General features: G+C 46.7%; 1 protein-coding gene across 1 annotated transcript in view; it reads right to left on the bottom strand.

The window, feature by feature from the left end:
• INTS1 (integrator complex subunit 1) overlaps positions 1 to 15639 on the bottom strand; it is a 74595-nt gene that overhangs the window by 29831 nt on the left and 29125 nt on the right. Inside the window, exons 26-36 of the mRNA XM_040439432.1 lie at positions 14557 to 14724; positions 12858 to 12969; positions 12576 to 12734; positions 11834 to 11980; positions 11550 to 11648; positions 9752 to 9876; positions 7867 to 8121; positions 6030 to 6189; positions 4364 to 4504; positions 3770 to 3950; positions 1410 to 1533 (exon numbers count right to left, since the gene is read on the bottom strand). Coding sequence (XP_040295366.1) covers positions 1410 to 1533; positions 3770 to 3950; positions 4364 to 4504; positions 6030 to 6189; positions 7867 to 8121; positions 9752 to 9876; positions 11550 to 11648; positions 11834 to 11980; positions 12576 to 12734; positions 12858 to 12969; positions 14557 to 14724 — 1671 coding nt within the window. The remainder of the gene's footprint in view (positions 1 to 1409; positions 1534 to 3769; positions 3951 to 4363; positions 4505 to 6029; positions 6190 to 7866; positions 8122 to 9751; positions 9877 to 11549; positions 11649 to 11833; positions 11981 to 12575; positions 12735 to 12857; positions 12970 to 14556; positions 14725 to 15639) is intronic.

The following is a 15639-nucleotide window of genomic DNA, read 5'->3' as shown; positions in this document are numbered from 1 at the left end:
GATGCACCTCTTCAGACATCTGACTCCTTGCTCAGGAGTGCAGTGCTCTGGAGGAGGGTGGCAGCAGGTGACCCAGGAGCTGGTGGGATGCCGGAGCTGACAGGTCGAGCCCGGATCCACTTGCCTTCTTGGGGGGATAATGGAGGCAGCCTGGCAACGTCAAACAGACGGCGGCGGGCACTCCATGGGGGACCAGGAAGGCGCCATGCCGACCTGCGTCCCCAGCTGGAAGAAAAATAACAAAAGGGAGACGAATGAAAGTGTCAACCTCCTTCACCAGACACTAAGCAAAGACTGAGTTCCTCCTGGTGGAGTCGGGGGGTATAGCCCGAGGAGGAGGAGCTCTTTCATTTGCATAGTGTCCCTCCTACTAATATCTCTAAGCTATACCCATGGTCTGTGTCCCCCAATGGAAAAAAGTATGAGAAAAGATATTTCTAACATATCCACAGACATATCTCACATTGTACATTAGGATCTGGCCTTCAGGTGAGAGAATTGGGGGCATGTTTCCAAAACTCCACTGTAATGGAGGTATCCCATGAATATGCTATTAGCCGGATCACGCCTGGAAAGGCTCTATGTTACACTATTGGTGGATATAACTGAAAATTTGAAAATCAACCAACCAATCTCCTATTACAGCTCTCGTCAACAGGAGGGATTTGATACTGCAGCTCATCGCTACTGAAAGTTTACCGAAAACCCCACTGATGGCTACGTCCATAAGCTCTGAAGCATTCTCTCCATAGTCTGATGCCAGTTTTTAAAGGGTTAGTCAAGTGTAGAAAATCTATCTTCATACACTATTAGGGAATGCTGAGTTAACAGAGGCTGCCTTCTGTTCCACTGACCTAAATGGGCATTGTGTAATGCTCAATCTGCCATGGGGTGGCGCTGCAGAGAAACTGGACACTTAGGCCTCTTTCAGACAAGCGAGTTCCACACGCGAGTATGCAGCAGCTCCCGCCCTGACCTCCCAGCACTGCCGGGGTCCATAGCATTATATTGATTTATGATGCTATGTAACAGCATTAGGTCACTGTTATCCAGTACATTCCAGAACGCTAAGGGTTACATAGTATCATAAATCAATATAATGCTATGCGCCCCCATCAGTGCTGGGAGGTCAGGACGGGAGCTGCTGCATATTCACGCTACGAGTCCGGAGTGTGGAACTCACTCGTCTGAAAGGGGCCTTACTCCCAGGTTTTCCCCACAGGTTTACAGCTGCTTGCCGGGGGTCCCTGCAGGGAGACACCTTGTGATCAACTTATAGTCATGGTACCCTTCACTATAAGTAGAGTTTGTCATAAAAGCGGAGAACTCCTTTAAACCAGAAGCTGTTGTTTTTTCCCCCTCCTACAAAGTGTTGTCTGATTTGACAAACTATGACCATGACTACATGCCTTGTTCCATGAAAATAGCAGCTGCTGCTGCAGGTCAGGACGACTGCTGATCACTTCAGGATCCAGAAGATCCAGCCAGTCAATGAGAAGACCAGAAGAGGGTTTGGCACGAGATCCCTCAGAGCTGCAACAAAAGAATAAAATGGCATTAACGGTCCATAAACGTCACTCTTAGGACTCTGTTTTTCTTTTGCCAACGTGAAAATCTAAGACAACTATCTCTACAGGCACTGGATGCTTTACACTACAACTCTGCTTCACCAGACTAGCTGCTGTGAGACAGCGCACAGCAAGATACCCAGGACATCAATGCACGAAGAGAAGATTTCCCTGACATCAAAGACTGAATTATTATAAACTATAAGCTACTAAAACGTTAGTGAGAATGAGAAGATTGTCAGGCAACTGCTGATCCTGAACACACTTGGACTAGACCATGGATAGGTCATAATCCCGGGAAGCCACCATGTTAAAAATGATCTACAGTCCATTCTGAAAGTCTTCAGACCCTTATACTTTTTACCCATTTTGTTATGTTGCGGCCTTGTGCTAAAAGAAGAAGAAAAAAAAAAAAAAATCTTTCCCTCAACCCTGACCAGTCTCTCTGTCCTATCCACTGAAGCCAATGCTTGTAACAGTGGCAGCTGTGCGCCGCTGTTCCCCTGCTTACCACCGCGGTCCCGGGTGATCTGTTGCCAGTGCTTCCCATTCACCGCTGCAGCCCTGGGCTCTGTCTGTGTAGGTGCTGTGGTTCTGAGGATCCACTCCACAGGTTCCCCTCAGCCCTGGCCACGGCATGCTTGCTGCTGGTTTCTTGCAGCACTTCCTTAAGGGCCGGCGCGCATCACTTCCTGGGCTTTATGGGTTAGGTCATGTGACTTCGCTGACCAACCCTAGCCCTCCTGCACTTATATAAGTGGCTCAGCCCCCTTCCCAGATGCCTCAGTGTCAAGGTCCTGGTAAAGATCCTGATACTCACGTGTGTTCCTGACTTCTGCTAACTGTCTGAACCCTGCCTGCTTGACGATCCAGACTTCCTGACCTGTACCTGTGCCGCCTGCCCTGACCTTTTGCGTGCCTGACTACGCCCCTGCCTCATCATTCGGTCCTGCACTGTTGCTCCTGGTAACGACTCTGCATGCCTGACTACGCCTGTACTTCTGGTACCTATCTCAGGTACCTCCTAGACCAGCTGCCTCGTGTGCCTACCCTTCTCAAGAGGTAGTGACCTGGCATTCCCCTCAGGAAAGTCCATCCCCACCATCAGGGGTACTGAGAAGAATCGAGGGGTTCACTTAGACAACGCCCTTAGGGCAGATAGGACCCGTGGCACAGTGGGTTCACACCCGCTGGTTCGTGACAACGCCGATGCATGATGCTGCAGCCATGCTTCACTGTAGGGATGGTATTGGACAGGTGATGAGCAGTGCCTGGTTTCCCCCAGACTCAACGCTTAGAAATGAGGCTCAAAAGTTCAATCTTGGTTACATCAGAACAGGGAATCTTGTTTCTCACAGTCAAAGTTCTTTATTGCAAACTCCAGACGGCTTTCGTGTGTCTCTTACTGAGGAGAGGCCTCTTTCTGGCCACTCTAGATTGGTGGAGTGTTGGAGTGTTGCAGTGATGGTTGACTTTCTGGAAGCTTCCCTCATCTGCACACAGGATCTTTGGAGCTCAGCAGAGTCACCATTGGGTTCTTGGTTCACCTTTCTCCCTCAAACACTTAATTTGGTGGGGCGGCCAGCTCGAGAAGGAGTGCTGGTTGTTCCAAACTTCTTCTATTTAACAAGTATGGAGGCCGTTTTGCTATTGGGAACTCTCAGTGCAGCAGGATTTTTGTACCCTTCTCTCTGCCTGCACGCAATCCTGTCTCTGGTCTCTACAGGCAGTTCTTTCCTCCTCATGGCTTGTTTTTTTTGCTCTGATACGCATTATCAGTGGTGAGACCTTATATAGACGGGGCAGAGTCTTTCCAAATCATGTCCAATCAACTGAATGTAGAAATAGAAGGCCCCCAAAGCTAAATTTCATGCATCATAGTAAAGGGTCTGAATACTTATGTCCAGGTGAAATTTTAGATTTTCCTTTTTGCTAAAATTTCTAAAATTCTGTTTTCACTTTCTCATTATGGTGTATCGAGAGCAGATTTATGGGGGAAATTCATTTTTCTTTAGCACAATGTCGGAACATAACAAACGTGAAAAAAGTGAAAGGGTCTGAAGACTTTCCCAATGCATTGTATGCTTCATCCTACAGAGGCCGGAGACCTGTATATGTCTGTCAACTCCACTTTTCTATGCAGAGGCACCCTCGTGTGGTGATCTATGGTACAGAACAAAGCACAGAAAAGAACGACTTACCTGCAGTTTTCACTTCCCTTCTTTCCTGGTGTCTCTTCCTGCTCCTGCAGTAGTAGAGAGCTCACCACAGCTACGGGGCCGGTGGCAGTGAACCGCGATGTGGTTTCTATTGTTACTGACAGCAGGACGGACAGAAACTCTTCCAAATAGGGAGATTTTGCTTCGATCAGTCCCTGGAGAACTGAGAACCGTGATAAAATGTGAAGAAAGAAAGAGGAATCATCATCATCTCTGGAGAAGCTCCCAGTTCTAAAGAATGAAAACCCCAAAATCTGCATCTCTATCCCGAACATTTATGGGGAATGACTCCATCATCCTCTGATCAGAGGGGGTCTAACTATCCGGACTTCTATAGGGTTGGAAAATGAAGTGGCAATACAGTACCCCCTGCTGCTCTGCTCGGTCATAGGTGTGGTCATCCTATATAGTTAGATGCTATGTGTGTGCATAGGTGGTACATGAATACAGTGTCCAGAACGTTATTATTACACTCCATTTTGCTCCAGGGTATTTTACAAAAAAATATTGATAAGGAGACAGACAATAAAAAAAAATTAAAAAAAACAACAACCTCCCTATGGACAGAAGTCTCACCTTTGCCGATCAGCTCAGGTTCCACGTTGCATTTATCTCCAGATTTCAGGGTAGTAATGATGGCACATACGGTGGAATTGATCACGTCTGGTTCCCGACAAAATGCCAATGCTTCTGCCAAATGCAAAAACCCGCCGCGCACTGCCCAAGAAAGATTGGTACTTGTTAGAGAGATGTACAGAGGTTCTGGACTGAATTCACACCAATTCTGGTTATAGTAAATCAGGAGTGACCGAAATTGTGCCCCTACACACATGATTTTTACCGCAAAAAAAGCCATAGAAACCTCTGGCATTTTTTTTTTTTTTTTAATACTGCAAGCGGTTTATGTTTTTATCTGCATTTCTTTTTCTAAACAACTGTGGGAACAACTTTTTTTTTTCCTGCAGTTTTTCTCCTATAGAGGAGATGACAAAATAAAAGAAACACCACCAAATGACTCAGCGTGCTGCCTTTTTACAAAAATACTAGAGTCTCAAAAAACACCTACTAAGGCCTCCTGCACACAAATGTTTTTTTTTTCCATTCACGTTCCGTATACGGAACCATTCATTTCAACGGATCCACAAAAAAAAAAACGGAAGGTACTCCCCCGTATGCCTTCCGTTTCCGTATATCCATTCAAAGATGGAACATAGACTCAGCTAAAATCTGAAGCTGGCTGCAAAAAAAATAAAATAAATACAAGTGCGAATAAATGGCACTAAAAGTGCAGAAGACAGCATTAGAAACCCAAGTGTGAACCTAACCTAAGGCCTCATGCACACAACCGTAGTTCTGGTCCGCATCCGATCCGCAGTTTTGGCGGCTCGGATGCGGACCCATTCCCTTCAATGGGTCCGCAAAAGATGCGGACATCACTCAGTGTCCTGTCCACATCCTTTGCTCCATTCCGTGGCCCCGCAAAAAAAATATAACATGTCCTATTCTTGTCCATTTTGCAGACAAGAATAGGCATTTCTACAATGGGCCGCCCGTTCCGTAAATTGCGGAAGGCACACGGACGGCTTCCATTTTTGGCAAATCCGCAGTTTGCGGACCGCTAAGAAACGGAACGGTCGTGTGCATGAGGCCTAAAGCTTATAAAATGTCACTTAACATCTGACATTAAAAGGGGCTGTTTCATGAAGACAACTGCAGGCTATATGGACATCACAGAGAAGGGTAGCCCCTCATCAATGAGCCAAAACAAAGAGCCCTTCTGTAGGAGTGACTCTTGCAGGCTCAAGATCATTCATCTGAATGGCTGGCGGTGGCTACCCTGGGCAGAATCAATAGTTTGTTGGAGTACCGGGAGCAGGACATGGGACAATCAGTTCATGAGGCCACCTCATCTCCAGATTCTGCATTTTGGGGGAGTTATGAGCCCTGTACATCAAAAAACTGGAGAGTAAAAAGTTGCAATCAAAGGCACTGGCAGAGTTATCATTTATGACAGTTATCTGGTGTAAATGATAACTGAAATACACGCTGCGATCTGGCGTAGATTTCCTTCTAGGCGCGCGGACTGCCAGAGGACACGCCTCGTCATAAATTAGGAGCATCCTCTGGGGGAATATCAACATCGGCATAGAGAAGGCCAGTCTTGATAAATCTCCCTCAATGGTTGCATGACATTTCCAAACTATTAAACAGAGTATAAGAAATATTAAGCAGATCGCTGTACCGTCGCTGATGCGGTGCTTTGACGAATACTGTGTAGCGAATGACTTGAGCTGAGCCTTTAGGGGCCCGTCTTCCACACCAGGACTGTCCAGCCACTGCAACATCTGCATGAGCACTTTAAAGAAGAGCGACGAGAAGGCCGTATCCTGGGGCACACAGCGCTGGAAGAAGAATCACACACACATTTGTAATGTGGGCAATTTATTAATAGACTTATTTTTATCAGAAAAAGGAAATCTGATAATATTAAAGGGGTTGGAAACTTTATTTCAACTTTATGCCAGAGAATTTTACTGTGAATTACATGGCACTTACTACCGTATTTTTTGCCCCATAAGACGCACTCTCCCCCCCCCCCCCCCCCCAAAGTGGGGGGGAAATTTACCTGCCTCTTTTCGGGTAAATGCTAATGAGCGCTTCCATTATGGAAGCGCTCATTAGTACCGGAGGACCGGGAATCGGTAAAGGCTCAGTACTCCCCGCTACCTGGTCGTCAGCTGTCGGCTGTGCGCGCCGGTTCAAAGCACAGCGGACAGCAGGAGGAAAAAGAGCGCGGGCGGTGAGGAGCGGCGGCGTCCAGGAGCAGAAGAGGTAAGTGGCTTATTTATTTCGTGATCTGAGGCTGGGGGCTGCTCACATATGGCTGGGGGTCTCATCTGAAGTCTGATTGGGGGGGGGGGGGGGGGGAGGTCTCATCTGAGGTCTGATTGGGGGGGGTCTCATCTGAGGTCTGATTAGGGGGGGATCTCATCTGAGGTCTGATTAGGGGGGGGGATCTCATCTGAGGTCTGATTAGGGGGGGGATCTCATCTGAGGTCTGATTAGGGGGGGGGATCTCATCTGAGGTCTGATTAGGGGGGGGGATCTCATCTGAGGTCTGATTAGGGGGGGGATCTCATCTGAGGTCTGATTAGGGGGGGGGGATCTCATCTGAGGTCTGATTAGGGGGGGGGATCTCATCTGAGGTCTGATTAGGGGGGGGGTCTCATCTGAGGTCTGATTAGGGGGGGGGATCTCATCTGAGGTCTGATTAGGGGGGGGATCTCATCTGAGGTCTGATTAGGGGGGGGGTCTCATCTGAGGTCTGATTAGGGGGGGGGTCTCATCTGAGGTCTGATTGGGGGTCATTCACATTGGGGTCTGAGCTGAAGTCTGATCTGAGATCTTATTAAAATTGGTAATCTGATTGGGGCTGTGAGCTGAGGTCTGATTAATATTGGGGGTCTGATTGCTGATCTTATGTCTAATAAAAAATATATTTTTCTTATCGTCGTCCTCTAAAACCTAGGTGCGTCTTATGGGCCAGTGCGTCTTATGGGCCAGTGCGTCTTATATGGCGAAAAATACGGTAATATCTCAATAATGGTTCAATAATATTCAAAACTGCCATACAACCCACGGTAAGATTCAAAATGGTATTTCCCCAGCTGATTCTCTGCATATTTGCAGAGTGGTGGCCAGATCTCTGCAGGTCCCCATTATAGTCAATGGGGCCAGCATGCTCATCAGGCTGCGTCCGGCAATTCCTGCCGGAACAGCCCGATGGTTCTCTTTAACGCTAGTGTGAAACTAGCCTAAGCCATGAGTTGTCAGCAGTGCTTGTCCGAGTGCTGTCGCGGGGGCGTGCTGGGTGTCGGTCCCCCAACAATCAGATAACGATGACCTATCCTGAGGACAGGTTGTACTCCTGAAAACCCTAACTTTAAGTTACTGTTTCTGTAAAAGATGACAGAACCTCAGCTATAAATGTGAATAGAGGCCTTACATACAGTATGTGAAGCAATCATTTTAGGCTACAGTTAATAACTATGCAGAGTACATTGTGTGTCTGACCTCACCTGATATTGAAAGAGTTGCCTCATAAGTGGGCAAGAGATGAAATGATTCCTGTGCATAGCCAAAACCAGGGCACCGCTGTGAGGAGAGCTGAGCAGGGCTGCCACAGCCTGCAGCAAACGCACGGCAATACCGGACAGCTGAGTGATGCCCTGCCGGATACGAGCCAGCTCCTGACCTAGCGCTTGCTGCAGAGCAAGGGATATAGGCCTTGGATTGGAGTTCTGCCATCTTGGGTCCGGATTAAGAGGAAAAAGCTAAAAAAAAAAAAAAAGGGAACAAAAGTTAATTAGTAAATATCATATCACCCATGTATTATACGTAAAAAGCAAAGCAATAAAGGTTAGCTTTAAAAAAAAAAAAAAAAAAAAAAATTTGGAATTAAATGCCAGCACAGATTGACTGCTGTCACATCGAAGCGCAAGCCATTACGGTGTGGCAATGCAGGGGGAAAGCAGGCCATAGGAATAGAATGAGAGGGATTTCACTGCATGAACCAAACTTTCAAAACAGAGGTAATACTTTAAATGCACACGTCTATTGTGTGTGCTGCTGTATGATATGATCCTGGAAGGCTCCTAGAGAACACCTTCCGATGGAACATGGCACTCCCCCCCATCCCCCCATAAAACCCATCCATTCCTTAAAGGGGTTGTCTCACTTCAGCAAATGGCATTTATCATGTAGACAAAATTAATACAAGGCACTTAAATAATGTACTGTAAATGTCCATATTGCTTCCTTTGCTGGCTATAATCTTTCCATCACATTATACACTGCTCGTTTCCATAGTTACAACCACCCTGCAATCCAGCAGTTGTGGTCGTGCTTGTACACTATAAAAAAAAAATATATGCTGGAATATCTGGGCTCCAACGGTCCTGGCCACCAGAGAGGCCGGCGATTTTTCCTATATTGTGCAAGCACGGCCACCACTAATGGATTGCAGGGTGGTCGTAACCATGGAAACGAGAAGTATAATGCGAAGGAAAAATGAATCCAGCCAGCAAAAGAGGCAATATGGCCAATCACCATACATTAGTAAGGGCCTTGTATTAATTTCGTCTATAGGATGAATGCCACTACATGATAAACGGAGACAACCCATTTAACATGAAAACAGCAGCAACAGTCACATTAGAGGCCCCCGGATTTGTATAGTAACATTTTGCAGTTCCACACAAATTGAAATGCGTATAAAGCCATAAAACAATGTGCACAAGGACATGGAGGGACCAGCAACCTCTGGGCACTCCAGCAATGTAAAATGGTATATGCTGGTAGTTGTAGTTTCACAGCTGGGATGCCAGAAGTTGCTGACTCCTGCCATGGTTTGAGGAATTGGACTTCATGCACCTGCATAGTATGGACCTTCAGTGTCAGACTGGTTGGGGCAGACATCTGGCACCCCTACTTATAAAGCTGATTAAAGGGGCAGAGCCGTTAGTTTGGTACTGGCTATGTCTGGTACTGCAATATAGTCCCACTCATCTGAATGTGTCTGAGCTGTATGGTGCAGTCTCAAATGCTTTCTAAAGGCATAATCTAAAAATCCTCAATTTACCCCACATTTTAACTTTTTGCAAAGTTTCTGTTTACTATTAGCAACATCTTACTTTTTGTATTTTCCCCCCACTTAATCCTGTCAACACCCTAGACTCAAAGTACACATACCTAGACATAGTATAGAGAGTACAGAAGTGTAACTTCATAACTCCGCGGATCCACCGCCAGCTTAGGGCTTTCTTAAGACTGGCGTCTAAAACGCCGGCCTTAATAAATGTGCCCCTTTATATTCTTAGTAGACAGTGCAAAGTGCCACACTAATAGTAAATCAGCCCCAATGTCCTTAGTGCAAGATACGTAAAGCAGTCCTGCATCACTTACCTGCAGAAACATTCCGGCTAAGTCATCTTCTGGTCCGAGCACGGGGATCTGTGTGAGACCTCTGGGTCGCACCTGTCCTTGAGGGACTTCAGTGCTGGGTTTACGTTTTATTACGTCTGCGCTATCTGAGGCATCAACAAAGAAAGGAAACGCGTTAAACCCTCTCTCCATTTCCAGCCAGCAAACAAAGTGACGTGCAGCCCAACACAGAAAACGTGGTGTGAGGTGTGGGGAAATTTCGGCATTTCTTTGTAGGTATAAATTAGAATGACAAACATTTACAAAGACCTTGCCAGCTCTCCTGACCTGCTTCAGTAATTAGTCGTGTGATATTCCTTTCATATCCTACATGGAAATGTATGAATAAACCACTGTCAAATCTGTGCAAAAGGCACTGGCGAGTTCTCAATGTATATCTTTACCCAGAGGATGAACAGAGGAATGGCACAATGCACAAATGGTGCCCCAAATTTGTTATTTTATAGGGAGAGTAAGCATTTTATTAAAATACATGTCAGGAGAATGGACAGGTCGTCTTTAAAGGAAATCTGTCACCATGAAAATGCAGTGCAAATCAGCAAGCAGCATGTTGTAGAGCAGGAGGAGCTGAGCAGATATAAAATTACGGGAAAAGATTCAGCAGCACGTGTGACTGATTTAAATTACTTCTCATTCTGAGCTTTGAAGTCCAGGAGGCAAACTCATCAGTGACTGACCGCCTTCCCTCTATGAGGAGGCGGTCCTATCAGTGACTGACAGCCTTCCCTCTATGAGGAGGCGGTCCTATCAGTGACTGACAGCCTTCCCTCTATGAGGAGACGGTCCTATCAGTGACTGACAGCCTTCCCTCTATGAGGAGGCGGTCCTATCAGTGACTGACAGCCTTCCCTCTATGAGGAGGAGGTCCTATCAGTGACTGACAGCCTTCCCTCTATGAGGAGGCGGTCCTATCAGTGACTGACAGCCTTCCCTCTATGAGGAGGCGGTCCTATCAGTGACTGACAGCCTTCCCTCTATGAGGAGGCGGTCCTATCAGTGACTGACAGCCTTCCCTCTATGAGGAGGCGGTCTTATCAGTGACTGACAGCCTTCCCTCTATGAGGAAACGGTCCTATCAGTGATTGACAGCCTTCCCTCTATGAGGAGACGGTCCTATCAGTGACTGACAGCCTTCCCTCTATGAGGAGACGGTCCTATCAGTGATTGACAGCCTTCCCTCTATGTGGAGGAGGTCCTATCTGTGATTGACAGCCTTCCCTCTATGACTGTGTATGCAGAGATAGCTGTCAATCACTGACAGGGGACCTGTCACCTCTCCTGACATGGCTGTTTTAGTAACATAACTACATTCCAAATGAAATGACAATTCTTATTCCTATTAGACGTTTACGGCCAAGTTATCTGCTGTCCCCAGTTGGAGGTGTCTCTGCACAGTTTGACGTTGTCCAATCAGTGCTGGCAGCGGCAGGCTGTGCAGGGACGTACCTCTTTGACAACAGGAATTGCAATGCCCAGTTGGCAATTTATCCATAAACTTCTTACAGGAATAATAGAGGAACGGTGCAGCTTAACCAGAATACTCCAGAAGTGTTATCGCATGGGGAATGCAAATATTTACTAACACAAATATGTCAGGAGAGGGGACAGCTCCTCTTTAAATCTGCTATCCCACAAATAACACGTATCACCTATCCCCAGGTTAGGTGATAATTGGGATCCACGCCCGGGACCCCCACCAATCACTAGAAGGGGGTCCTGAGACCCCTGTTTTGCCACAAGTTAGTAGATTTTTACCCACCTCTTCTAGGTGGTATTGAAGCAGTCAGCAGACTATGAAAAGTTTGCCCCCCAGTTGCACCTCTCTCATGCTGAACCTCCACCAAATGCGCCATGTAATCTGAAAGAAAAAAAAGAAAAAAAAAAAAATCATAAAAATGGGACAGATCTGTCTTTTTTTATTCTGCTGTTTATGAGAAGATGGATATTTCATTTTATGCAACCTAAAGGTCATAAAAAATAAAATATGCCACGTGCCAAAATACACAAGAAAGAACACCAAGCTGCTCAGGCTCCAGAACTCACTCTTATCCATGATGTTCTGCTCCAGCGACTGAGGTTCATGGGACACCGCCTGGTCCAGATACTGCAGGAGCTTGCTCATACTGGACACCGGGATACCAAAAGACTGGACGAAAAGCAACAACTGCTGCGGCTCCAAATCCTGCAATGCTAAAAGCAAACCCAACATTAAGAAAAATAACATGCCCTTTCTAAAAGATGCGCTAAAACATGAGATTGATATGTATGCTTGTGTTCAGACTGTCTACTAGGTCCTTTACACTAGATATGATCATTTTGACTAATCTTTTTCACGTTTTATGCCTTTTCCTAAAGCAAACATGTAGATACCAGTCCCAGTGATCAAAGAACATTGTTTCATTGGCAGATCCCCTCATTAGACGCAGGATCGGCAGGACAATCTGAAGTGTTCGGGTGAAGGCAGGACCTGATGGACAATCACCGTCTACACAGAGCACGCCATCCTCCTTTGCATTACGAGGGGCTCCCAAAAAACTTCAAGGCAGGTGACGTCTTGTTTGAACATGAAATCTAAGGCTCTGTTCATATATCCTTTTGCATTCCCTTGGAGGTACACTCCGGAACATTCTTGGACATTATAGAATATGCTTTCAGATAGGCTGCTCTCTTCTGGTATATGTTGGATGCACAGGGGTACATGGACACATATAAGAATGCTCCTGATGTACACATGGCCAAAAACCAAGATGTGACCTCGTTTGTCCCGAATGGTCTTGAAACTTACCGGCATCCACAAGACGAGGAACCTCTGAACGAATCATCCGGAGTTTTAGCCAGTCAGGAAGCAATAACGCTTCTTCTGAAGTGTCCACCAAGAATGCTGTAGGGAGAGGTTTCTTCTCAGGAAACCAAATGTCCAACAAGGCAAAGAAGTCACTAGGGCCTATCATTAAAAACAATAAAAAAAAAAAAAAAAAAAAAAAAAAAAAAAAAAAAAAAAAGGTACACAATCGTGTAAATTGCATCTACAGATTCTTCAAGGAACTATACTAACAAAAATACTGACCACGAGGAGGGCCGAGGGTCAGCAGAATGACCATGGCGTGGACAACCAGAATATGCATTGTAGCAGTCTCCCCAGTGATCCAACGTAAGAAAACCTGATCCTGTGATTCAGACTGAGCAAAAAAAAATAAATTACATTTGTAAAGCGCTGCAGAATATGTTGGCGCTATAAAAAAATAAAGATTATTACTACTACATGAAATTGATTAATAAAACAAATCACATGTGACAAAGAAACGCAACAGGCTGTTCCGGCAGAGAACAGGCTGTTCCGGCAGAGAACAGGCTGTTCCGGCAGAGAACAGGCTGTTCCGGCAGAGAACAGGCTGTTCCGGCAGAGAACAGGCTGTTCCGGCAGAGAACAGGCTGTTCCGGCAGAGAACAGGCTGTTCCGGCAGAGAACAGGCTGTTCCGGCAGAGAACAGGCTGTTCCGGCAGAGAACAGGCTGTTCCGGCAGAGAACAGGCTGTTCCGGCAGAGAACAGGCTGTTCCGGCAGAGAACAGGCTGTTCCGGCAGAGAACAGGCTGTTCCGGCAGAGAACAGGCTGTTCCGGCAGAGAACAGGCTGTTCCGGCAGAGAACAGGCTGTTCCGGCAGAGAACAGGCTGTTCCGGCAGAGAACAGGCTGTTCCGGCAGAGAACAGGCTGTTCCGGCAGAGAACAGGCTGTTCCGGCAGAGAACAGGCTGTTCCGGCAGAGAACAGGCTGTTCCGGCAGAGAACAGGCTGTTCCGGCAGAGAACAGGCTGTTCCGGCAGAGAACAGGCTGTTCCGGCAGAGAACAGGCTGTTCCGGCAGAGAACAGGCTGTTCCGGCAGAGAACAGGCTGTTCCGGCAGAGAACAGGCTGTTCCGGCAGAGAACAGGCTGTTCCGGCAGAGAACAGGCTGTTCCGGCAGAGAACAGGCTGTTCCGGCAGAGAACAGGCTGCTGGAGTTCTCTGGATCTGGCATAGCCGGATAGTGCTGTGTGCTCACCGGACCCCATTGACTATAATGGGATGCAATGTGGATCCCGCCACTTCCTGGCATATTAGCCGGGATTTGAATGGACAAAAATCACAGCACGCAATCTCGCCATATATGCAAGGGAGTGGCTGGATCTCCGCTGCATCCCATGCCGGATCTACAGAACTCTGGCAGGCTGTTCTCTGCCTGAACAGCCAAACAGATTTCTTTGATACATGTACGAAACTAACCTAAGCAACCATACGGTTTTGACAGAGATTAATAAAAAAAAAAAAATCTACAACAGATTAGTAATCTACACCATGAATCACTTATAATTAAAAACCTCAACCACTATTTTAGTCCCCCCTAAGTGACTAACATGACATGGTCTGATCCCTTCTCCCACAGACTGCAAGGATTTACTATTGCAGTCTATGGGAGAATCACTATGCTCCTATCAAGCCTTCAGAAGGCCCGAGGCTGCCAGAGCAACTGAACAGATCCCTCGATCTCTGAGCGGGGGGAGACAAATAACTGCTCAGATGCTGTGGTCACAACTGACCAATTACGGACTCTGCCACTGGGAGCCTGCTGTGTAAAACATTAGGCGTCTGGCATCTATGGCGCCAACTCAGCTCCTGAGTGGGTACCATCTTTAAAGACCCAACGTCTGGAGTACAAGTAGGGTAATTGTTAAGGAATAAAATCAAACTTGAGGTCAAGAGAACAAACAATGAATGAAAATACATACCCAGCTATACACTTCATCTCCTTCTTTGCTTTTTCGCATACGTTTGACGTAGCGTGAGAAAATGGAAAGGAGGGCGGACAGAACAGCATTGGATTCTGGGCAGTAAGACAGCTTGGAGAAAAGGTGACCCATTATTGTGGAGCGTTCCACTGTCAGACGAGCCACATCCTGCAACAGAGGGACAAACAGATGCAATGACCATTGAGCATCCTAAGTGATAGCAAGGCTCTGAGGTGTGGACTGGGTAGAGGCCCTATGAACCAAATGGGTCTTTACACCCGCTGAAACCGTTCAAGTGGGTTCCCTGAATTCCATCAAAATGCCAGACAGAAGACCACAACAGGGTTGTAAATGATAGGGAAGGGGAAAAAAAAAAAATAATCTACCTTTTTCCCCAGGAAGAATGCCACTCTTACTACCCATGGGCTGGTCCTGCAGCTTAGCCCCATTCACCTTATTGCGCAGTAGAAGACAAACATGGTCATTATGCAAACCATTTGAGAAAAAAAAAAAAAAAAACTATGGTTTTCTGCGATTTTTAAAGTTATCCTAGAGAAGGGAACTGTGCGAAAAGAATAAACCTCACCTTTAAATGACCCACCTCGCATTTCCGTCACTTCAATCACTGTTGAGCCTGCAGAAATCACTCAGTCATGTGACCTCTACAGCCAATCACTGGCCACTAGCAGTTACATGCCGATCAATTACATGTGATGACTGTGGTCGGCAATCAACTGCAGCGGTCACGAGAATAGGAGCGACCTGGAACTGGCAGGACATTTAAAGGCATGTTCTTTTTTTTATTCATAGCACACAGTATCCTGCTCTAGGCAAAGTTTTTAAAAACCTCGTAAATCCCCTTTCGGTTAAAGGGAATCCCTATAATGCCCGGCCCCTCACACAGGTTGTACTTAGCTTGCTCCCCGACACCTGCGTCGCGTATGATGCCTGCACAACCACTGCTGCATTTCCCGTTCGTGCAAATCAAAACATCCGGCGTCGTGGGGGGGGGGGGGGGGTGTGTCTATGGGGGAGCCAATAGTAGGCCGCAAGAGGGACGAGCCTCCCTGGCATCGCGGGTGA

Source organism: Bufo bufo, chromosome 7 (genome assembly GCF_905171765.1).
Source record: "Bufo bufo chromosome 7, aBufBuf1.1, whole genome shotgun sequence".
In the NCBI taxonomy this organism is placed as follows: Eukaryota; Metazoa; Chordata; class Amphibia; order Anura; family Bufonidae; genus Bufo; species Bufo bufo.
The sequence above is the reverse complement of the archived record's forward strand: the minus strand, read 5'-3'. Positions and strand labels throughout refer to the sequence as shown.